Source organism: Aulonocara stuartgranti (assembly GCF_965226115.1).
Source record: "Aulonocara stuartgranti genome assembly, chromosome: 7".
NCBI lineage: Eukaryota > Metazoa > Chordata > Actinopteri > Cichliformes > Cichlidae > Aulonocara > Aulonocara stuartgranti.
In genome coordinates this window covers 26,728,492-26,753,750 of record NC_138945.1, presented here as the reverse complement: position 1 = coordinate 26,753,750, position 25,259 = coordinate 26,728,492, and the positions used below count along the sequence as shown (strand labels likewise).

Sequence of the window (25,259 nt, the reverse complement as noted above, 5' to 3'; positions counted from 1 at the left end):
GCGCTTTGTTTCAGAAGCTAGACTGCGTTCGACGGCACGAGCGATGTTGTGACTTCAGCGAGTCAGCTGCTAATTGCAGTGCATTAAGGGGGGTTAGCAATGGTCTCTGCTATTTAGACCTGTTTTTTTCTTTTGAGTTTAATACCGTGGCTCGTTTCGCCTGTACGGACGCTTAGGCGACAGAAGTCAGGACCTCCTGTATATAAACAAAACGCAGCGAGCTGCTTTTTAAGGTGGCACCACCGAGACAGCAGCTAGGAAAGTCGTTCGTTAAGTTAGCTAACTTCATGTTGGCCGCACTGTCAAAGATGGAGCTTGCTTCACGGCTTTGTCAGAAGTAACACGATTTAAATAAAAATAAAAACTTCAAAGCGTATCCGTGTTAACATGAGAGAAGAGGCCGGTTTGAAAGGTAGGCAGCCTATGGCAGAAGAAAGAGGGGCTGAACGTCGCTGCAGCTGGCCCCAGTTGACAGAGGAGAAAGGACTCTCTAACAAGAAGGGTGACCTGAGGTCTCCTGGTCATCTGTCCAGGTCTTAGTAGTGTAAAAGTAAAGACTTTGGCTCGACATGGAGACGGTGGGGAAATTTGAGTTCAGTCGGAAGGACCTGATAGGGCATGGCGCATTTGCTGTGGTCTTTAAAGGTAGACACCGAGAGGTGAGTATTACCCCTTTGCAAGTTTATAATACGTTTTATTGCTGCTATAAAGAAATCCGTTGTCTTTTTTTTAAGGCAGATTTGTTGCGCTGTTAAATGTAGGTCGCCATCTGGTGTAGTTGTTGTCATTGTACGCCCTTAAGAGGCCTAGTCTCACATACAGGATGTTCCTTGAAATAACAAAGCTGTATTAAAAAACGTTGAAATACTTTATTTAAATACTTGCGACACATTTTATGAAAGCATGCCTGGTTATTGTGTGACTGCCTTTATTTTTGTGGCTGGCTTGTGGTGCAGATGTTGTGTGTCAGCGTCGCTAATGTAAATATAGGCCACCAGACACGTATTGTTTTCCTTAGAAAGCTCCACACTGAGGCCAAATAGACATGTTCAAACATGTACTACACCCAGAATGGATGGATATGAAATGGAAATGCTCCATCCTGAGACGTGTAATCCACTCAGGGGATCATGTGGGCCTGAAGCATCTATGTTGCTTCTTTACTACATTGGCAGACAGATAATTTCACCCCGTTAGAGCTCTTCGCTCTCTGCGGACTTGCTTGTTTTTCCTAGGATATTTAAAAGTAGAATGGGAACCTTCAGTTTTCGGGCCATTCTTTTGTGGAACCAGCTTCCAGTTTGGATTCAGGAGACCGATACTATCTCTACTTTTAAGACTAGGCTTAAAACTTTTCTTTTTGATAAAGCGTATAGTTAGGGCTGGATCAAGTGGACCTGAATCCTAAGATAAGCTAAAACTTTATTGATCCTACAACAGGGAAATTTGTGCGTTACCACAGCTCAGGTACAGATAGCAGAAGAGCACAAAGTTTTGCTGCTATATGACTAGGCTGCTGGGATTCCCATAATGCATTTAAATATCTGGTGTTAATATTTGGCTCTCTCAACAGCATGTCCTCCTCTCCTCACCCCAGCCGGATGCAGCACATGGCTGCCCCTCCCTGAGCCTGGTCCTTTTAGACCAGGAAGTTTCTTCCTGTTAAAGGGGAGTTTTTCCTTCCCACTGTTGCCAAATCTCTTGCTTATAGGGGATCATATGATTATTGGGGTTTTCTGTTTTCTTTGTGTTATTGTTTGGTCTTTACCTTACAATATAAAGAGACTTGAGGCAACTGTTGTTGTGATTTGGTGCTATATAAATAAAATTGAAGTGAACAGAATAATTTTCATCCGCTGTTTTCAGTGCATTTTACAATACGGTAGTGAACTGCCTTTAATTTTGCTGCAAGGTCAGAAAATCCACTGCCAAGGTCACTGCAGTGACTTATATGAAATATGGTGCATGGGAGTCTGCCTTAAAAAGAGGAGAAAACCCTTAGCAATCAGACCTTCTGGCTGTTTACACTCTCAGCAAGTCATTTCCTTGTAGGCCAACACTTCATGGTAGTCAACAAACAAATATACCATAGTGTGACACTTTACATTTCCTTTTACCAAACCATACATTTGACAGATGGCAGTGCAGTGAGACAAAGTGCAGACACTTTCTGACATTCGAGCACACCTCATTCTCTGCAGTGTTTTATTTCTTTCTTCAAATGACTTGAGTTTCTGTGCTCCAGAAACATGACTGGGAGGTGGCAGTAAAATGCATCAACAAGAAGAACCTAGCCAAATCTCAGACTCTGCTGGGGAAGGAGATCAAAATACTGAAGGTAAGTCAAGTTCAGAGAGAGACAAAAGAACACCCCCTGCCTAGTGTTCAACATCAGATTGATTGATGTATGTTTTCGTAGTTAAATCTGTCACCTGGCATCTGAACCTGTGGTAATATGGTATTCACAGCTGGCCACGTGCCAGATGTGTTAGTGAAATATGAGGAGTGGTTATCTCAGCACGATTGTCTTACTAAACGCAGAGTTTGTTATAGTGAAAATGAGTACTCAGAAGCTTCTCACAGACTACAAGAATGCCCTGACCTGAACAAGCATGTAAAAAGAAATGTGATGATGATAACGATATGTGACCTGAAGTATTTTGTCTTTTCTGTAGGAACTCAAGCATGAGAACATTGTTGCTTTACTGGACTTTCAGGTATGTAGCATCACATTCACAAGTGTCAAAATCACATGTTAAGGTTTCTCATTTTTCCCTGTTAGACAGCAGCTGAAAGCGGAGCAGATGGGCTGCTGGATGTGGCTTTTCCACATGACCCACTTGTGTCTCATGCTAGTTGCACAGTTATGGCTTACCTATTTGTTAAATGAGGCTTTCCAACATTTGTTTGTTTTAAAACTGTTTGTTTCTGCTCTGGCGACTCTGGTTTTTTGGCCCGTTGAACTTGGCCAACCCTTCTAGTGCTTAAATTCTCTCTGCTGCTACGTGGCCTGTTCTTGATGGCCTCCTTTTATTAAGTCTTTCTTTGAAGTGTAGCAATTTAAGTTGTGCATGTAGGCAGAAACAAGTTGATCAGGGCACAGGCTACTGTGTTAATGCTTCTTTACCAGTTGTTCATGGTTAGAGAAGCAGATATCCTGGCTCACCATAATAAACAAAAGGTGTTGCATTTTTAATCAGAGTCCACACTCTCAGTGATGTCTCTGTGATGGCCGCACCTGCTAGTTAGTTTAGATATAATGTTCCTTACTTCCACACACAAACTCTTATCTGAACTCACCAGGTGTTTCTTCTGTCTTTGTAGTTCTTGATTAACAAACTGCCATCTGGTTAAAAAAAAACATCAAATGTGCAAATTCTGCTAATTTCAAAGGCTGCGTTGTTCTTGCAGACTAACAGCAGGTAGCTGATGCTGTGTCTTTGAAGAAACTGGTCTGGAACAAATCTCTTAAAAATGTTTGTAATTTTAAAAAGTTGCAAAGAAGTTTTGAAGGTTGTTTCATTGTGATCTGCTTATTTATTTTTAAATGAAATGTGAATCCTTGACTCTAAGAACTGAGATGAGATCCTCCTTCTCTGTTGTGTGAAGAGAAAATGAAAACTGTGCACATATTGAAAGTTTCATTAGCGGACTGAAGGTTTGAGCTATCATTCTCTGCCCATATCGGTTAAGCTTGACAGCTTGCTCATAATGGAAGAACAGTGTTGCATGCTATCATATGAGCTGCTTGCTGCTTACACACTAAAGCACTGAAATAATTAGCAACAATCATTTCTCTGGACATGCAGAACCTTAAAAAATACCCTGTTCTCTCTTTATCGTCCGTGCTGGCTGGGGATAGTTGGAGCTGGGCTCTAAGATTACAGGTTTGTTGTGGCACGACAGTGCTGATCTTCTTAGCTGGCAATCCATCCATCTATCTAATTAGGTCCTAAAGAAACTGACACCAAACCAAGCTCTGGAAACCAGCAATGAAAGGGACTGAAGATGGGTTTGCAAGTCAAATATTTGTGTATTGTAGGCTTTCAATTTTGAAGGGTTAGTGTTACTCATCTGGGTCCAGACCTTTGAATCTGTTTGCTGTACTCAGATCGACTGATCTGTCTTGATATTAAACCATTGTTTGACAGTTGAAAAAGTCAACTAGCCAGTCAGAGCCATGGCCACAAATAACACCATTGTCAAGATCTTCTCAAGCTGTACATCTAGTGACATATAGAAAAAGAAACCCTTTCACCTGCTGTCAGCGTACAACTGAATATTGGCTAAAGAATTCAGACTCATTCAAACAGGGTCAAGTTGGCAATCGCATGCAATCTGTTTCTGATAATAAAGCGATTCGTTGAAATTGAAGCTGAAGTTCACACGAAGTCCAACATGAGTCTCACAGATTTGAAAAAGAAATCTAGAAATTTTATTGAACTGCCAAATGACAACCTTGGTTTTATTTGGGAATATAATCAGTTGGCAATCAGCTGAGCCAAACCCCAAAGTCCAGTTTTCACTCGAGTGTGACTGAGTCATTATAACCCAGGACGTAGTTCAGATTTTTTTTTTTTATTGTAAGCTATTACAGTGCCATGGCAAACGGCAACAACACCAAACCTCTTATTTAACTATTTCATCGAATGTTATTTACCTAGCTTAGTGTTTCCCCACCGCCCCTAAACTCACTGGTTGCTTGTGTTTGGCCGTCCATCTTTAATAAAGCCAACGACAACTATTCAGAAAGCCTGACTCAGCTGAACTGTATAAAACAGTCTGGCCTCTGACTGCTGGCTTTAGTGAGATACTGAATCGAGGTCAGAGAGAGACTACAGTCGTCTGTTGCCATGAGATAAGAGAGGTTTTTTAAAATGGGCTTGACTACCCTTCACAAAGTTTTCCTTTTTTTAAAATAAGTTTTGGACTGTTTCCAAAGTGCACAATAGATGTTTGAGTTTCTGTGGTTCTAAGTTCTCAGTGTTGATTTTGCTTTTTAAGGATGCACTAATTGAATTTTTGGGTGGTATATAAAATCATTTGGCCAATAGCCAGTGCCTTTTTTTGTCTTTGTTTTGTTTGGTATTTATTTCCACTCGGATTCCTAATTTCTGATGGCAGACATACAATTCAAGTGGGGGTTTTTTTTTGTGTGTTTTTTTTTAATCCACGCCACCTCCATATTTATTGTGTAAGAAACAAAGAAAAAAAGAAAACAGGTGTTTCAGGGGTATCAGTTGGTTCTGCCTATACAGACCTGGTGTTTTAATCCTCCTCCCATTGTGCAACTTTTATAGACTTGTCGGTATCTGTATCTGGATTTTAGCCACTTATTTTCACTTTTCTGCAGCTGTTTAAGCTGCTTGATACTTCTAGTCTAAGTCACCTCGTTAGCTTGCTTTAACATGAGTGGTGTGTACAGGAACCATCTGTTCCTTCTGCTTTGTCTGCCACTGGCGTGTGTATGTTTACCCCCACTCTTCTTATCTCCCTTCTCTTTAGGAAACTGCCAGCTCAGTGTACCTGGTAATGGAGGTAAGCTTGCTGGGATGTTTGGCTTTGTTTGCTCAGCGCTGTATTGTCTGAACTCTAACAGGGCTAAAATTAGCTGTCTCCTCTGGCATCTGTGGGGGGGTTAAATGGCTAACAGCCACTACTCTTTTTGCTGTGATTTGATGCTGTTGTCCTGATTATGAATTAGAGGGGGAAAGTCCATAAATGGAGGGAGTTGTGAGTTCTCAAATTGCTTTTGATGCTTTTGATGCTCATACTCTTGTTTTGTGCATTTTAAATAATTTCTTCAAGGGAACATGCCAGACTATGTTTTATCAATGTAAATTTTGTTTATAGTATTTGTCAAAGCGATTAAAAATTGCTTGCTATTTTTGTTAATGTATTTTGTAAAAATACATATACACTCACTAAACTTTTTATTAGGTACACCTTGCTAGTACCAGGTTCGATCTCTGACTTCTTTGACTTAAGAACTGGCTCAGATCTCGGTGGCATAGATTCAAGAGGGTTAGGTCTATATCGACTTGATATCATCACACAGATGCTGCTGATTTTTTTGTGGATTCATGCTTTCATATTGTTTACACCAAATTCTGAACCTACCATCTGACTGTTGCAGCAGAAATCAAGACTCATCAGCTCCAGCAACATTTTTCCAGTTATCTGTTGTCCAATTTTGGTGACCTCCCCCTTTACTTGAAGTCCCAGTATCCTGTTTCTTAGCTGACCGGAGTGGCACCTACTGTGGTCTTCTGCTTCTGTAGTCCACCTTTTTTAAGGTTCGACATATGCATTCAGAGGTTTGCAGATGTCTTCTGCAAACCTTGGTTTTACCAAGTGGTCATTCTCCTGTGGCCTCAGGAAGGTATTTTACATGGAGAACTGCCGCTCGCTGAATATTTACTTTTTTGTGGATCACTCTCTGTGGTCAGATGATCAGGTGTACCTAACAAAGTGGCTAGTGAGTGTACACGACATTGACAGCCAGGCAGAAGAACTTTGGATTTCTTATCCTCATTTTAATCTTCTGCTGTCAAATGTGTTCTGTCATGTACTTTGCCATTAAAATAAAAATATACAATTGCTGTCTAGATCTATACCACAAGTCAAAAGCAGATTTCTTTATGCTGATCTGTGTGTCTGAGAGATTAAACTACTTGTGAGGCAGCATTTTACGGCCTCACCTGTCACAGCCCGTCCTTTTCTGGGTTCATTCATATTAATGCTGGGAATGGGAACAAGGGTATAAATCTGTAAACACATCACTCTTCGGCAAATCACTCCTCTGATCTCTGCTGCTTTCTAGTTGCTTCAGAGGCTGTGTGATCTCAGAGTCTTTTTCACTGTGGTTACACCTCAGTCCTCGGTGCTACCTGTGTTTTCTAATGCTATTCCTTTTCATCTCTCTCCCCCTCCCCTTCATTCCTGCCCTGTCACTATTTTTAACCACAGTACTGCAACGGCGGCGATCTCGCTGACTACTTACACTGTAAGTGCAACAGTTTATCTACTTATGCTCAATGTACTCAAAATGCTTCTTAATCCAAAAAATCAGTTAAATCAGGAATAAAATCTTTGCTCAAAAGTCTTTCTAGATCTAAAGCAGGCCCTGAATGCCCTTCTTTTATCTGAACACAACGATTATATCCGTTTCCTAGCAAGCGAGATGAAAACTGGACTTTTGGCATATTTTCATATGTATGTAAATGATGATATTTGGCATAGACATGTGTTCAGGAAAGAGCTTAAATTTCAGAAATAAGAGAACAGCAGAGCAGAAAGGTGGCACCTCAGGCACAAGAGGTAGTGGGACACGCCCACACAGGCACCTTCAGGAGAGAGGCCCTGCTAGGGCCGTAACAAGTGCCTAAAGAATATTCAGACCAGAGACACCTCTCTGCATTGTTCTTCTGTCTTTTAATAAACACAGTACAGTGTTTGATCATATACTTAGAGCCACCTTGTGCTCACTTTTGAGTCAGAATGGTAGAAAACTGGGAATTTCTCAGCACTACAGATTTTCCCAGCTTCGTCGTATCCTCACCAAACTTCTCTGGGCTTCAAATAGCCAGGACCATCAATCCATTTGTGATATCCGTCAAACTTCCTGTAATTTTGCACCCAGACTCTAAATAGAAATCCCATCCTATTCTATTAATAGCCAGCATGATTGAAAAATGGGTTTGGATCCTCTCCCCATTGTAATAAATGACCTAGACTGCTTCCAGCTCAAGGCGAATACAGCATGTCTTTAAAAGTCTGCTGGAAGGGACGTGGACATGGAGCAATTGTAGACAAGGAAGTGTCCATAACGCAATACTGTATCATTTTGAGCTGGAGACACAAAAGAGGACATGACAGTTGGGTGATATTAGAGAACCCAGGAATAAACACACGCTGCAGATAATTTAGGAAATGTATTAAAATGATCTGTTGCATAAAATCATTGTATTCCAACTATAAACTAAGAGAGATTCATTCAGTCCGTGATAGGTTTACCGATATCATCATGTTGTGTCCTCATTAAGAAAATTCTACTTGCATCGTAACCTGTAGGATTCACATCAAAGTTAGTGATTAATTGATATTTGCTTTGTCTTTTCCTTCAGCTAAGGGCACACTGAGTGAGGACACTATTCGGGTTTTCCTGCAGCAGATTGCAGGAGCCATGAGGGTCCTACAATCCAAAGGAATAATTCACAGGGACCTCAAGCCACAGAACATCCTGCTTTCTTACCCACCAGGATGCAAGTCACACTCCAACAACACCTGCATCAAGATTGGTAGGTTTGGTTATGTGAGAGTCTTTAAGGCGATTATACATACTGTTTGTTTTTGTTTTTTTAAGCATTTCAACACACTTTAGGAGACTTTAAGATTTTTTTAAGCTCTGTAGTATCTGTTGATTAATATGCCAAACAAGAATACATTTTTTTAAAGTGATGGCAAAACATTTAAAATATAAAACTTGTGGGATTTAAAGCAGCAGAACAATTTACAGGAGCAAAAAAATAATTCAATCTCAAAAGCTCCTTATGGAAATTCCTACAACGTAATCAACTTTTTTTTATAGACAGTTTTATTGCAATGGGATCTCATAATGATTTCCCTGAGGTAATTGATTACCCGAAGCTCAGAAGGCTAAACTTGTTTGAAGAAATTGATTACATATAGAATTTCACATTTTACCTCTGCAGTGTTGCTATTGTTCTTCTGAGAGTGCACGCTGTTTAAAAATGCCGCAAAGCAAAGACGCTTTCTACAACTACAAGATGCACTTGTGTCATCCAGTTTAAAATTGATTGATGTGGTAGAAGATGATATTGGTGCAACAGAAAGTAATCAATAAGTGTCTGGCTATTGGTGACTCTATTCTTAAAAACATGAAACTAGAAACCCCAGTGGACACAGTCAGAAGTATTCCAGGTGCCAGAGCAGGCGACATTGAAGTAAATTTGAAATTCCTGGCTAAGGCTATGGAGCAGGTGTGTAACTTTACCAAAATAATGTCATACTCTGTAGTTTTCTCTGATCCCATACCCAGTCGGACCAAGCGTGACATGTTTAGCTGTATGTTACTAATTGCTGGCTGTCCGAGTGGCGTCCAGCATGTGAGCTTCATAAATAAATGGAAAACTTTCTGGGAAAAACATGGTCTTGTCAGGAGAGACAGCAGTGGACACCAGCCGTTTAAAGTCTTCTCCCACAGAGGTTGATTATTTTGTTAAGTGTTACAGCTTCACTGTATACATCGCTCAAGGCAACAGATCAGAGATGCTGGTATAATTCACAATGTGCCTTAAAAGGAAATGACTTAAAAAAAGAAGAAGAAATGGTGTTTCATTCATTTAAAGTCTCCTTGTTTTTTTGTTTTTTTTTCACCTTCTTTTCTCTTTCCCATCACCCCAACCAGTCGTGGCATATGCCTGCCCCTCTGTGAGCCAGAGTTCTTCCCGTTAAAAGGACATTTTTCCTTCCCACTGTCGCCAAATGCTTGCTCATGGGAAGCTGTCTGATCGTTTGGGTGGGGCTCTAATATTGTAAGGCCTTTACCTTACAATATGAAGTGCCTTGATGTTATATAAATAAAACTAAATTGCATTAAATTGAATAATTATGAAGTATCTTTCCCAAGTGAGTGAGAGCGAGTGTGTTCAGCTGTTTGGAAGCTCTACTAGTCCCTTAGCCTATTAATTTTTTCCCCTCTAGAGACTGAATGCATAGCAAAGCCACCGCAATCTCAAACAAGCTGACTACACACACACACGCACACGCTGTACCTACACAAGGTTTTTTCGCAAGCGGTTTGTTGATTCGTTTAAGAGGCTGAGTGCATTTTAGACATTTAAGAGTTTTTGTTTATAAAATGTACTGTATATACGGATTACAAAATTATGACTTAATACTACAAACAAGCAAAGAAACACTTAAATGATCACACGAGGCTAGCTCCAAAAGTGAGTCAGGGCCCCATCTTGAAACGGTGTCTGGTATTAGGAGCTCATCTGACTAAAGGCAAAGTTTCTGTTGCCTTTAGCCAGATTTTTATTAACACCTCTGCACTGGGTCATCATTGTGTGATGACCCAGTGCAGAGGTGTTAAAGATAAGGCCCAAGGGCCAGAACTGGCCTGCAAAAAGCCAAATGTGATTTGCTTTGACTGCTAAGATGGAGAAATTTACGTCAGTTTTAAAGCCTTACTGACAAAAATAAGTCTCCTGACAAACCACAACAAAGCATTTAAATAATGCATAAGCAATCAAATGTACGACGCTGAGGTGTTCTCTCATTGTATTATATTAAATAACAAAAACTTGTATAGGAATACAGTATTAGGCTATGTTTGTTCAATGCATCTAAAAAAATAAAATCAACAAGCCAGTGTGCTACATTGATCTTCTGTGGTTAAGAAGTGTTTTAATTACGTCATAATTCAAAGTAAACTCCAGTGTGATGATACTAAATTTCCATGAGCTTAACTAAATCATAAGCTCGCCAAGACTCGCCCATTATCGCTCAAGTATTGCATATTCTTTCGTTTGTTTTGCTAGTCTGTTTTTCCATTTTTCTCTTATTTAAATGATTTTTTTTTTGCCACAATGTAAATATTATGAAGGTACACCTGGATTCCTTTCTGGCACCAAATATTTACTCATCCTCCTCTTTTCCCTTTTTTTCTGTATCCCCGCCGTTCCTTCCCTTCTGGACGTTTATGTCCACAGCGGACTTTGGCTTTGCAAGGTACCTTCAGAACAACATGATGGCAGCCACGCTCTGTGGATCCCCTATGTACATGGTAAGCACAATTTGGGTAATTTTTACTGATGAAATGGAAATAACTGTTTAAATGTGAATAAATGTTTCAGTTGGCAGATTCAAATATGGTGATTTTAGCTGTTTGAGATTGTTGCAGTCCTATTCATTCATTTATTTGTTACATTTTTAACTAAATGCGATTTGTAAAACAATACAGGGATGAATATAATATCAATTTAATAATCAATTGTCCCTCAAAGTTTTAAAATTGATCTCACCTCCCCTTTTTAATTTTTCTCACCAGGCTCCTGAAGTAATTATGTCCCAAAACTATGATGCCAAGGCTGACTTGTGGAGTATAGGAACAATAGTGTTTCAGTGCCTGACTGGAAAAGCTCCTTTTCAGGTAAAATAAAAGTTTACAATATCCAGAATGATTCTTGGCCAAGCCAGGGGGGGGAGGCAGGCAGGCACGTTTATTTTTATTTTTTATTTTTTTCCCCTTTCCAGAATTCTGAGAAAAAAGTCAGAATTCTGACTTTAATCTCAGAATTTTGAGAAACGAATTCTGTAAAAAAAAAAAAAAAAAAAAAAGAGTCGGAATGCTGAATTCTGACTTTTTTTTCCTCAGAGTTCTGGAAAAGAAGATGTGCCCACTTTTTTTTTTTTTTGTTTTTTTCCCTCCGGTGGCCCAGATCCTCTTCCGTAACAAACTTGAACTTGAAGTCAATCCAGTATTTGGTGTGTCCACTCTGCGCCTTTAAGAGAGCTCCAGTTTTAGGCTTTTCTAAACTGTTATGTTGGGGCTTATCATCTATTTCAAGACCTTCAGATAATCTTTTTGCTGGAGATTGTTATTTAGGACTGCATGTTTTGGACCACTGACATGTTGAACTTTGAACTTTAAGACTGAAACCAGGCACATGCATCCCTGATGTGATAGGATATGGATAAAAACCTCAAATCAAAAGTGCCTGAAACATTGGAATATCAGCTCATTGTGAGGATGTCATAACTAGCACACAGATTAGAAAATATTTTTGCTTTTGTCATTTGCTCCAAATCTGTGGGCATTCTTGCTCTAGCAGTACAGACTGCACACCAGCAGGGACAAAACAACAACTCCAGCATTGTGACTTCTTTATTCTCTTTGTCTTTGGCAGCTACAGTCATGCACTGCTTCTCTACTGAATTCCTTATAACTGCTCTAACATCACACATTAAAAAAAAAAAATTCTCCCTTTTGTTTTTCCTCAGCCTGTATCGGGCTAAATGTAGATTAAAGATGCCAAATGTGGACGTTGACAATGGTGTTAAAATGAAGCGTAATATAGCAAAACCTGTTACGTGTTGTTCCTCAACTGATCCAAAAGCATTTTTAAATTACCTGCTGTGTTTTCCTTGTTCTCTGATATGTGTACATAAAAGTTGTTACTCAAGTAAATGGAGTGTGTTGTTTGCAGTGCAGTGACAAAACCTGATATAATAAAAATGTATACAGCAATGCACTAGAATAGTGTAATCGTATAATTACTCTGTGTGTATATGCATACTCTTACAGTCTTTCTTATGTTTTTCCAATATATCTGTGACTTTTTGCCATCTTCAGGCCAGCAGTCCCCAAGATCTCCGGCTGTTCTATGAAAAAAACAAGAATCTCAGCCCCAAGTAAGAAATTATGTTGAAATGACGATATGTTTTTTTTAAAAAAATGATTTCGTAGTTTTCTGCATTTATTTTAAAGGTATTTCTTAGAATATAAGTATTGTTTGGATGTTTAGTGCAGAACCAATCTGAAAGGTGTGGCTTATTAAGATGCCATATTGTAGGTCAGCTTATCAAAGACCTGGAAAAAAGCCATAAATCATTCATTTATTCTTGTTTGCTAATACACATAAATTGCCTCAGAAATGTCTTAATCTAGAAAATCTATAAAGAGTTGAAGTGTAGGAGTTGAAGGTGGAGTTTTGCTGTATGTAGAGTTGTGACCTTTTAATCATTTGCATGAAGCAAAGACTGATTGTTGTTGTATTTGTTTTACAGCATTCCCAGAGAGACTTCAAGCCACCTGAGGCAGCTGCTGCTGGGTCTGCTGCAGCGCAACCACAAAGACCGCATGGACTTTGGTCAGAAAATGTTTAACGTTCATTCATACTCGACATATTTCACTCGTGCAAGTTTGGATCAAACTTTGCTTATGCAAAAGATGTTGTTACAGTTTCTTAGTTTGTTGCATGCAGAGGAAAACTGTGAACTTCCTCTCATTAATTATATTTATTCTCCCTGGTAGATGACTTTTTTTGTCATCCTTTCCTGGAGGCTAGCTCATCTGTGAAAAAGAGTAAGTAAGAATAAACAGCATTACTTCCTTAGTTAGGTCTAATATAGATACAAATACAAAATATGTTCCATTTGCTTCAATAGAAAATATAACCCTAAAAATAAAACAAGGTGACTGAAGCAATGTTTACAGGATGAGATCTGATAGTCAGGCCAGTCACGTAAAGATAGAACGGGTGTTATACACACTTTGTGTGTTCAGAATTAACACACAAAGTTTCTTTTTTCAGAAACTAACAACTGTGTTGAATTTCATTTCAGCAACTCCTACTGTGACCATGACTTGTTTGCCCAGCTCTGCATCAGCCAGCTCTTGTAGCAGCTCTTCCACGTCTCACCTCGCCTCACCACCGGTTTGTGTTTGTTATTTCTTATATTTCCTCCAGCATTTCCCCCAGAGGGGATGAGCACGAACACCAAAAGATCCCCAAAGAAGCCAAAAACTTTTTTAAATTTATCATTTTTTTTATGTGCACTAATTTCCCAAAGCGGCGACCTCTGGAGGAAAACAGAGATTTTTGTATTTACTTTTTTTTTGATGAGTGTAAAGTTTTATTTGCATTCATAGAAGCAACAACTTTCTCACCTTTCCCTTCTCTGATGACTAATTTATACGTTCCTCCTCTGTGTTTAATATGCCACCTTCTGTCTCCCTGTCTCTGTAGCAGTCGCTTGCTGAGATTCAGCAGTTGCGAGCCAAAGCTCTGGCCTCTCCCACCCAGGAGGCCACTGGTTTTCTCCTTAAGGACTCGTCTGGAGGTGGCGGCAGCAGCAAGAACTCATCCTCCTGTGACACAGATGACTTTGTGATAGTGCCTGCTCACTTCACCAGTAAGAAAACTTTTCTTTTTCATCGAGTCCCTGCATAAACATTACATGGAGCTCTTCAGTAGACTTGAATTCATCTTGTAGCCTTTTTTCTTTCCATAGACTGACATTTATATTGCATTTCTCAAGCTGAAGCGCTGTGCTATGAGGCTGTTCAAGTTTATAACAGTTTTGTTTTTGTTCAGCAGGTGAGCTGACAAGTGAGAGTAAAGTGCTGCAGGACAGCCTAATGAACAGCGGGTGAGAAGCAAAAGCTAGTTATTCATTAATATCCAGCACAGCGGCTGATATGTTAATTAAATGCACTTCTTTGGCACTGTTACAGAATCGGGCTTATAGAGGAAGATAAATTATGTTAGTAATCACACTTATATTAGCTGTGAAAGTGTACGCCCTCTAAACTGTTCATGAATAACATTGTGATGGTTTTATTCTCTTCTCCACTTTAATTAGCTCTCTTTTAGCATCAGCTGGTCTGTGTAACCAAGCCAAAACACCGCCGCACTCGCCTTCCTACAGTGGATCACCAAGTCCTGTCAGGTAACTGCACACAGCCAAATTTTTTCTTATGGTGGTAAATGTGGGGGAGTTAATTAGGTGATCTCCTGATGAATTTGCAAGTTTGCTCACCTACAATGATATTAACAGTCTCAAATTTTTATTGTAGTTTAATTTTAAAGGAGGGACAAAAATTCAAAAAACACATTATTAAAAAAAGGTTTAAGTGTATTTGTGTGTCACTGAATGGAATAAGAAAAACTTGACTTGATGGAGAAACCCTTGTTGGCAAGCACAGCGGCAAGAGGTTTCTTGCAGTTGGTCAGCAGGTTTGAAACCATCAACTTTGGCCCACTCCTCTTTACAGAAATTCTCTAAATCCTCCCGGTTGCTTGGCAACTCGAAGCTTCAGCTCTATCCACAGATTTTTCTAAAGGACTGAGGTCTGGTCTGGGCCACTCCATCACCTAACCCTCTGGAGTCTAGGGTTGAATCGGCTGTTTTTGACCACCTTTGATTTTACCTTTATATTTTTCTTTTAAAAACTGTTTACCATCCTTTGTTTGGTTTCAATGTTTTTAGCACAACCTCACGTCTGGCTTCACAGTAACTTCTGCGATATATCCGAATAGTTAGACTAATAGCTGAAACTACTTTCAAAATTAGAGACTGTGTATTTCTTTGTAAGTGAACAAATTCAACAAAATATCAAGTAATTATTTCCCCTATTGTATAGTTACATGGTGCAAGAAAGAAGCAGCTGGTAAAGTAATTTGGATTCAACTAAAGCACCGAAGGTTCATGCACCAAATTTTCTTCACTATAAACTGTCAGGTTTTTAATTAAGTCAGTTTTATTAGTTTAACAAGCTTAATTGTCCTAGTGTTTATCTCTCTATTACATACACAGTTACTCCACAACTGTCATCTTAATCTTTTGTTTTGTGATGTTAGTCGATGTGTCGTTTGTACGTAAACATTGTGCAAATTAATAAGTCACATCTGCTTCCTCTGGAAAGTGTTAACTACGCATGTGTGTACAAAAGCACACGGACTGTCTCCTCTCTTATCTAACTGTTCCCTTGGCACCCTCGGTTATTCTCACTGTTGTCAGGCCCAGCGAGTTCTCGGGAAGTAGCTATGGAAACCATGGTCAGTCATTGCCTATTCCAGTCCCCACTCAGGTCCAGAATTACCAGCGTATGGAGCAAAACCTCCATTCTACCAAACAGGATGGTTCGCCACGGTCTGCATCAAGAAACACACACACACACACACACACACACACACACACACACACACACACACATTTATAAATGTATAAACTCCACTGTTGCAAAACTAAATTTACAGGTTAGCTTTTAAACTTCTTGATGGAAGTGCAGTGACTCATAAGACTCACTTCATTAGGCTGTCAACACCAGTGCGCCGCTGCAGCAGTGGAAGCTTGTTGGGCTGTGCTAGGACTGGACCTTCACCACCATATGGGCAGGGGGCTGTCACCACCATCACCACCACCACCACCACCACCCGCAGGTTCTCCCTGGGAGGTGCCAGGACTTTGCAGCTCTCTCCTCAAGGTAACTTGAAGGCCATGCTTCACTTGCTTCTGCATCAACCTGGCTTAAAAATATGGAAGCTGTAGAGTGATAGAGTGCAAGCTTGGAGCTAACTGGTTGGTGCCAAACTCCAGTGACGATATTTGAAAGGTATTAAAACTACACCAGCCGGTCTTTTGTCTGTTTGTAACCATATTATAAATTATAGATATTAGTTATAAGCAGATCAGGGAAAGTTTGTTTTGGTGCAAATGATTTCTAGAGGAGCAAAAACTGTTAAGGAAATCTGAAAAGTGAGATTATTTCTCTCTTTGTTTGTTTTTTAAAGCTCAGTTGTACTTAATACTGTCATTTATAACTTGTATATATAAATCTACTTCTGTCATTTATATAGCAGAAATTATCTGAGTTGTTTAAGCTTTTGATGCACGATGACTTGCTGAGATTTTTCTTTGTTTTTGAGTATTTATAAATTGAATATGTGGGGCTTCTAAGCAGACAAAGACATTTTAAGGCATAAACTGGGGCTGTGTGAACATGCGATGAGGAGTTTTCTAACCTTTAACTGGAGGTTAAATTAAAATCCACTAACAAAAAGACCAAGCAGAGCAAATGATGATAAATTATTGAATAGTTTAACCTCTAAAATTATTATTGATTTCCAGTGGTTGGCATGAAAACTGAACTGCAGACAGAGGTGAAATACAGTGTGGTGGTGTTCTTCCTCTTGGGTTAGTGTGGTCAGAAGTTTTAAAAGTTATTGCTTGAGAAAATGAAACCGCCATCACATACTTTTCTCACCAGCTGCTTTCAAGTCCTCCTCGCACAGAACCTTCTCTTCCCAGACATGTATGCTGTCGGGGGAGTTAGACAGGACATGTCCATCTTTGCTAGCTTTGTTGTTTTCTAGGCCTGTCTGACACTTCATGTTGCATTGCCACCTGCTGTCTAGCAGTCCTTCTGTCCCACTTTGCAGCTCTGCAGCACACTGAACCCAGGCTGAATTCTCAGCAGCAACCACAGAGGGCAGGACTTGGCACAAGGCTCCACAGTGCCCCCTGTCTGTTGGACTGTGCCACTGGTGGTGGCAGGCAAAAAATCCGAAAGCAGCACTCGGACCCTCTGGGTACTCCCTCAGCCGGACTCATGGCTGTCCGCCCCTTACACTCTTCTCCCAGACTGAGTGAGCTGATGCAGCGTAATCCTCTCCCCACTATTCTGGGCTCCCCCTCCAGGGTAGGTCTGTGTTTTGTGTGTCAAACAGAGAGAAAAATTGTTTTTTTCTTTATGTACGCAAGACAAGACAAAACCACCAACTGGTTTAACCCAACCTTTCTAACCTTTTTCTTCGCCATGTTTCCTCTTCGCCCAGACCATCCCACCATTTGAATTCCCCAAGACTCCGAGTTCTCCAAACCTGGTGACCTTCCTGACACAGCAGGGTATGGTCATAGGCTCTCCTTGCAGCAGGACTGCCCCAGCAGAGCTCAGAGACCTGGTACACCAAGCACCCACACCGGTCACCCATTCTCCTCATTGCATCCACAGATGGAATGATGATACCAAGAGCTTTGGAAGGTCGTGTTTTGTTTCTGCTGTTCTTTGTTTTATGTTCCCCGATGATGCAATCCACAAAGAACCAGGGTACACAGAGAAGCTTGTGTCATGTAAAATTAGTTTAAAACAGGCAATGAAAAGCACACATTGCTGAGTTAAAATCTTTCTCTACCTTTTCTTTATTCTTTGGACTTTTTATTATATAGTGTACTGTTTTATTATCCAAATATGATGTAAAATTATATTACAGACTATGTAGATAGATATGGCTAATTAATAAAATGAAGGAAATGAATAAACACCTTGTCTCTGTGTCATGTTTCTTTGAAGCAGGTCTCAAAGTGCCGGTGGTCTGTCCGACGTGCTGCTGATGGCTGCGTTTGGACCCGGTGGACCTGCAGGTGACCGAGGCAGCACAGAGAACCTGACCTCTGAAAAAGCCATAGATATAACAGGTAGACATGACTGTTGCATGAACGAAAAAACACACATTGTTCTGCAGTTTAACCACTGACGCATGTAAAGGTTTGGAACTGATAGTGATTCATAGGGAGAAAAATGTCAAATTTGTTCCCTCCTTCTGTTTCTCAAGGATCCCCGGGTGGCGGGGGAGGCTCTGGCAGCCCAGCACAGGTGGTTTTCACTGTAGGATCTCCACCTAGTGGCAGCACTCCACCCTTTACCTCCAGACAGAGAAAATACTCAGGTATTGTGCATGAAAACATGTCGACAGAGCTGAATACAAGTAATTCATCTCCAAATCGCATCTGCAGCACGATGGCAGTATTACAATGATTCACAGTCGGGCAGTACAGAGCTGAGTTTTTCATTTTAAGTAACGTGGAAATTAAATGTTCTGGTTAGCATAAGAGTAGGTGTGTATATGTGTGTATGTATGTGTGTGTGTATATATATATATATATATATGTATGTGTGTGTGTATGTATGTATGTATATATGTGTGTGTGTATTTATGAACAATCAGGAAACATGAAAGCCAGCTGCACTGATGAAAAATGATTGCCTCGGGCATTGAGTGTAACATTTCTGCCGTCTCTTTCCCTGACTGCAGGCTCATTCACTTCAGGCAGCCCTGCAGGCTCCTTAACCAGCCGTCACCCTCTGACAGGCACCTGTTTGGATGGCTTTGAGGCTTCTTCCAGTCCTCGTTACAGTTTCCCCGATCCCATCACAGCCAACATGGGTGGTCGCGTCACCTTCGAGGCTCCCGAGCTGCCCGAAGAGACGCTGATGGAGGTGAGATGCCAGATTCCTCTGGAAAGTAATGAGGATGGAGTCTTCTGTGTTCAGAGCTTGTGTGTAGCAGTGACTTTTCCTGTTCTTGTGTACATCAGTCAGGGTGATCTTGAACTAAAGAATACTCAGTATCCCTTTAAAGAGTGTTGGCCATAAGGAAGGATGGAAAACATTGTCAATGAGGTTTTTGGGGGGTTTTTTTCTTTCTTTTTTTTTCCTTTTAGTTCACGACACTGTAGAAAAATAATTTAAGGTAAAAGCTGAAATGGATTTATGGAAAGCACTGAATGACCTGTCTCTTTTTAAATCTTGGGCTTTTTTCACCCATGGAGATTGAATGCAAAACCTCATTCTGGTGTCCACCGTTTAAAATTCTGTCATTATACCCTCCCCTCCCTTTCTCTGCCTGTCTTTCTTCCGTGCCTGTCGGAGTTCAGCAGGAGCATACAGACACTGTGCAAAGGCTGCGGTTCACATTGGATTTTGCTCTGTGTCTAATGGAGGTGGCTGCTGCCCGTGGTGCTACAGTGACAGGGGAGCAGGGGGACTTTTCTCATCTCTCTCTCCTTCAGCAGCAGAGCCTGGTAGCAGATCAGATAAGCTCGCTGAGCCGAGAGTGGAGGTAAGGCCGTATCTGCTGTGGCTGTGCCTCTTTGTTGGATCAATTGATACCTTGGCGATTTCCTGGCTTTACGCCGCGTTTGGTGATAAGCCTCTGGGGTCTTGGACATTTTTATTAAATTGTATTGGTGCCTCAGAGACTTACTATGGAAAAAAGAAATTGGAATACATTTAATTATTTTTTATTTTTGTTGCTGTAATGTTAATGTAATTGTAAGCTTATATGCTTGAATGCATCTTTGCTGTAGGACAAAAACTAAAGTAAAAGCAGCGGGTTGTAGTGAAGGAGTCATCATGTAGGTCATTTTGTGTTTTTATGCACCGGGACTTTTTTTGTTGTGTACTTCAGCTTGAAATGAAGAATATTTGCATTTTGCCCAGAGAGTGCTGGGAGCAAATAGAAAAGAGAAAACTGCCCAAGTGCCTGCTGCTCAGGACACCATGGCAAAAGTAAAAAGCCTGAGGCACTCTCATTTGTAGAGGATGAGATTTTTGGCATTCTCAAGTTTTTTTTTGTTTTTTGTTTTTTTTTTTCTTGGGAAGACTTTAATCTGAAGTGTAAATGTAGTTGTTGCGTTTGATGGTTTTTGACTGCCTCTAGTGAATTTTCTGATGCTGAATATTTCTTAAACAGAAACCTGTGATTCAGATTTTTATCCTACAAGTATCGATTGTGTTTAATGTGTCATTTGTCCTTTTAGAATTGAGTTTAACTTAAAGTACTTTACGTGTGATTGCCTCCTCAGTCATGCAGAACAGCTGGTTCTCTACCTTAAAACTGCAGAACTCTTGTCCAATGCCTTACACACAGCAATGGAGCAAGTTAAACAGGGCAAGCTTTACCCATCTGCTACTGTCAAACAAGGTATGAGCCTTTTCATTTTTTCAGTGGCAGTCTTAAAAACATAAAATTGCCATGTGCAGGATATATATATATATATATATATATATATATATATATATATATATATATATATATATAAAAAAATTATGATTCATGTATTTAGTTGTTTGTTTGTTTTTTTGTTTTTAATTTCTCTCCATATACAGTTGTGAGAAAACTAAATGAGCTGTACAAGTCCAGCGTGGCATCCTGCCGCTCACTCAACAGCCGTCTGGAGCATTTCTTTACCCGGAAGCATCGCCTAATGGACCAAATCACCTCCATCACAGCAGAACGGCTGCTGTTCAGCCACACTGTGCAGATGGTAAACCGAAAGAAAAGTCGGATAATTGAGAAATAGAGGAGAACATAGGGGGAAATTGAACAAAGAATCTTTAGATCTAAAAGTATCTTTATCAAGGTGCTTTTTTTGGCTCACCAGGGTTGAGTAGGCAACCCATATGCCGTAATATTATTGTAGAGGCCTGGGTTTGAATCCGGCTTGTCTTGTCTTTCCCCTACTTTCTCTCCCAGCTTTCCGGTCAGCTCTTAACTGTTCTGCCACATTAAAAGCTTAACAGCCCCCCCCCCCCCCCCCCCCCATTTGTGTGGTTAGCATTTGACATATTATTTAATATAATATTTTACTCAAAACAAGATCAAACCTTTGACCTGAGCACTCTGTCCTCTCAGGTTCAGGCTGCTGCACTGGATGAGATGTTCCACCAGGGGGAAGCATCAGTCCTGCGCTACCACAAAGCTCTCTTACTGATGGAGGGCCTGTCTCTGCTGCTCACTGGACAGGATGACATCATCAGTGTTAGCAAATGTAAGTATCACCGTATCACAGTAACAGAAAATGCCTCCACTCAGCATCAGCAGCTAAGAACCACCATTTAATTCAGGAATGTTCCTTGAGCTAATACTCTCATTGGTGGGAATCTGTGCAGATAAATTCAAAGTGTTTCATCGGTCCTGTGGTAATAAAGTCAAGTATGATAGGCTGCTTTATCATGACTTGTGCTTTTTTTTTCTCTTTCCCTTTGCTTTGTGTCTGCAGGTAAAGAGTGCATTGAACGGCGCCTCACAGCTTTGCAGGCAGGGCTCTGTATATGATAGCCCTGCACTATTTTGGGGAATGTGGAAAGTATGACAGTCGTTTGCGCCCCGCACATTACTAACCAAATTTCCACACGCCTCTCATGGTTCTCCAAACACGTGTTGGACGTAAAGAGGATTTTGCTTCCGGCTCTGAAAATGCCAAGAAGACTCCCCTCACTTCAAGTATCGCATTCAGGAGCAATTATTTCCAAGTATTCACATTAGCCACATATGGTACTTATCTAAACGCATAGCTTTTGAAGATCAACAGATATCCTTGCTATGACCTTGCAGTGCGGGACTATAGACAAAATGGTCACACAGGATCACAAACTGGAGGGGAAGTGCTGTGGACATGTGCTGATTTAAAAAAAAAAAAAAAAAAAAAGTTGGATTGTCCGACTATCATCCTCATCAAATCTACATCTGTTTTATACCCCTTGTTTGCTTTCCTGTGTTGTTTGTGTTCTTTTTTTTTTTAAGCTTTTTTTTTTTCCTCTTTTGGGGTTTATGTAATTATTTTCTTGCTGACAGGAAGTGTACAGTATGCGGCATTACTACAACTGGTGACCAGAAGTGCACACGCACTGTTTCAAAACCGTTGCCAAAATAACTTCTTTTTTTTCTTTTTTTCTTTCAAAGTTTTGTTTTTTGTGTATGTGTGTTTGCTTTAGATTAACTTTAGGTAACTAAACTGCTATATAGAAGAAGAAAAAACTATCTGACACTTTAATGATTCTATACTTGCTTAATATCAAAGACCATGCCTTTTTGCTTGCAAAGTGCGGTGTCGAAGGGATTAATTTGATTAGTTTTCTAAAAGGTGGCTGGTATTAAGGCAGAGAATGGGTCCAGAAAACACTCGTTACCCAGCGCTAAAGCGTGGGTATAGCTTTTAATTCAGAAGGGGCTGAACGTGGTCTCTTAGCATCTTTGATCACAATCATGTTTAAAATGCTGCAATAACCTGGACTATATTCTTCAGGTATACAGAAGCTTAGGTGCTGCTGGGGCTGGTTATGCCTTCACATGAATTCCACTTTTTTTTCTGTCTTTTAATCTTTTATCTGTCAACTCATTTAGCAAGTATAATCAAATCTGAATGTAGGGGCTGTCTGGAGAGAAACAGCATAAATATTAGACTGAATGTTAGATATTTAACATTTAGGCTGATCTTGGGGCTGAAGTCTGAATGTTTTTGCACTGTTAAAGTACTGTACAGAAAGACCGTGAGTGGAATATGGTAAATGTGTCCAGTTTTTGTAGATACTTTGACTTGTTTATGACAGGAGATCTGCTTATATACGTTTTTAATGCAGTTTTAGTTGTAATACATTTACTGTCAAAATGTAATGTTAGATGTGGGAGTGTTGACAAAGAGATGATATAAGCTATGAGAGAGTTCTATTTGAAGAAAATGGAAAAGAGATTTCTTTACACTGAAAACAAAAAAAAAATGCATTGATTGTGTTTGTGCTTTATTTTATTGTAGTGGGTAAGGTTTTTTTTACCTTTTGTTTGACTTCTGAAAAGTGACATGTTGAAGTGCTAAGATTTGTGTGGGGTTTTTTTTTTTTATTTGTTTTTTTACATCGAGCTTTTTGACATTCATCCCAACAACCTAAAATGCTGTCCAGCTGAAAAATCTCCTTCAGCTGCTTTAAAAACAAAAGTTTTTAAAGAAGAGTTTGTTTGCATGCTTTGGTTTTGTGAAGCAGTGCTGTTTGTGGTGCAGCGGATGAAGCTGTGACAGCTCCGTAACATGGGAAATATTTTAATTTTGACTCCAACTGAATGCGTGGATGTGGTTAGCTAAAAGTAAAATACCACTTTGAGGAATAAAAAGTGGCACATCTAGGACCTGTAGTACTTTCTTTCCCCTAACGTGTAATTTCTCGAGCTTTTACAAGTTAATGAAGGTGGGGTTGTGTGGTCACGTCTGAAGACCGTTTACAGTGACGCCTGTCAGCAGAAAAGAATGGAGGAGAGATTCATCAACATATCCTTTGTGTGCATTTTCTTTGTTGCCCTTTGTCAAGTTTCTGTGAAATGCAGATTTTGCTCTACATGTATGCAGATGTTTAAGTGTACATTCCACAAATCAAATCATCTACGGGCTCCCTGTCTCTGCACTTGCTGCTCTGTTCAGATCCCTCGTAATTTAAAAACAAAAACAAAACCTCAAGCATGTGTCACTTTTTACTGTCCCATACAATCATAAAGATGTTTGTCTCCAGTAGGACTCAAAAGCACCATGAAGACGACGGGTGCAAAACTCGAGATGCCTAAGAGAGTGCAAGTGAAGAGTAATTTTTACTTTGGTGCACTCGATCAGGAAACCTGTCACTTATTTGGTTAATTTGTTTTGTATGTTTGCTAAACAACGTACCCAAATGATTTCTTTTTAAACTTTTACGTTACTAATTCTGTAAAACTTGTAAATATTGTAATTTAAGTTATTGTTGTTGGCATGGAGAGAACAGCACCATACCACCTATACATTCCCAAAGACAAGGCCTTCAGCTCAGTCATCCACATTGTCTGTTTAATGTTGCAAAAGCATTTAAATGTTGTCATATCCATAACAGACACTAGCTCAGTGTCCCTGTGTGTGTGATGTAATATTTACTGTTTGGAAGCTACATCATGAATAAAGTGAAAGGAAAGATCATTAACTGTTGTGGTGACTTGGTTTACTTGACCTGAAGCTTTACATTTGTATTCTTCAACTAAATCGATTCGGGTTTAAAAACTTGGCATTCTTTACTTGCTTTTCAAGACTACTTTTATTAGAAGGCCCCCTGTGTTTAAGAGGCTGGCAGTGCAAGAGGGACTCTGTGGCTTTTGACCTATTTCTCAGTAAGTGCCCCCCAGTAGCATCTTATGCAACCGGTAAACATGAAAGGAAACAAAAAATTTTTTTTTGTATTTTGCTAGAATTTACCAGCACAGAATAAAACCATGGGAACATCTCAGTTTTATTTCAATGCTTCCCTTGTAGTGATAACAGCAGAGTTAACCACCTTCACAGTGACAGCTACTGCAGCTTTACAGAAATGAAAACAGCCACCTCACTAATGGTTGAGTCTATAAACCACAAACACAGTGACGTAAACCATCATAAACCACGATCCTCTTAACAGAAACTGGTGCTACCAGAAATGCATGATGGCACCTTTTTCCTTTGCAGCTTTCAGTCATGTGTGAGTGCTCTCAGTTAAAATAAAAATTAAAAAAAAAAAAAAGCTTGAGAACCACCTTTGTGAAAATTTAACCCACCTTTAAGGACATTTATCAGGAAGAAAAACATGGGTAGGTTCTTCTAAACAGACCTAACCCAAAGTTAGTAATATCTGGTTTAATAGTCGCCTAAAACATGTGCTCTACACATCATGAATTTGGGGTTGATGATGCCCCGGATACCTATCACTCCTTCTTCTCCTTGGAACTAAATACATGTGATTTTTCATCTTTAGCTCAGAATCATACACATGCTTAAAACTTGCAAACTGTCTATAGGTGGTTCAATTATAAAATAAATAATTTTATCTTGAACTCAATCAGGCTTTCAAAAACTGGGGGTGGTTATGAGAAGGTGACAACCACCTTCAAAAAAAAATATCATTTGTTTATTAATAGTTGAACAAAGTTTCAATGCAACTCAGTTATATTTATAAATAAAAATAGCAAACAATACAGTGAGTTTTGACATATGTAAATATACAATATAAAATGGTAAGGCAAAGAAAATCGGCAAGTACACATGCTAATCACAAAAATATCAGTCTAATCTTTTAGGTAGATTTTTAAGTAAAGACAACTAAACAGCGAATTTTTTACGGA

The 25,259-nt window shown here is 39.8% G+C and overlaps 1 protein-coding gene across 2 annotated transcripts; it reads left to right on the top strand.

Annotated features, from left to right (window-relative positions):
• ulk1b (unc-51 like autophagy activating kinase 1) lies at positions 1-24,087 on the top strand. Of its 2 annotated transcripts, none has more exons than XM_082540388.1 (27): positions 1-659; positions 2,246-2,338; positions 2,676-2,717; positions 5,506-5,538; positions 6,970-7,006; positions 8,127-8,300; positions 10,740-10,813; positions 11,078-11,179; positions 12,383-12,441; positions 12,817-12,899; positions 13,064-13,114; positions 13,375-13,466; positions 13,779-13,944; positions 14,130-14,181; positions 14,395-14,481; positions 15,553-15,684; positions 15,849-16,018; positions 16,974-17,233; positions 17,370-17,575; positions 17,888-18,009; positions 18,147-18,260; positions 18,627-18,811; positions 19,249-19,433; positions 20,179-20,297; positions 20,483-20,640; positions 21,009-21,144; positions 21,376-24,087. In XM_082540388.1, the coding sequence occupies exons 1-27, from the start codon at positions 570-572 to the stop codon at positions 21,429-21,431; spliced, it is 3,078 nt and encodes a 1,025-aa protein (XP_082396514.1). In that variant the 5' UTR covers positions 1-569; the 3' UTR covers positions 21,432-24,087. The 2 variants fall into 2 exon arrangements, with proteins under 2 accessions (XP_082396514.1, XP_082396513.1); XM_082540387.1 differs by having other exon boundaries at positions 14,127-14,181.
• Positions 24,088-25,259: the final 1,172 nt, after the last annotated feature.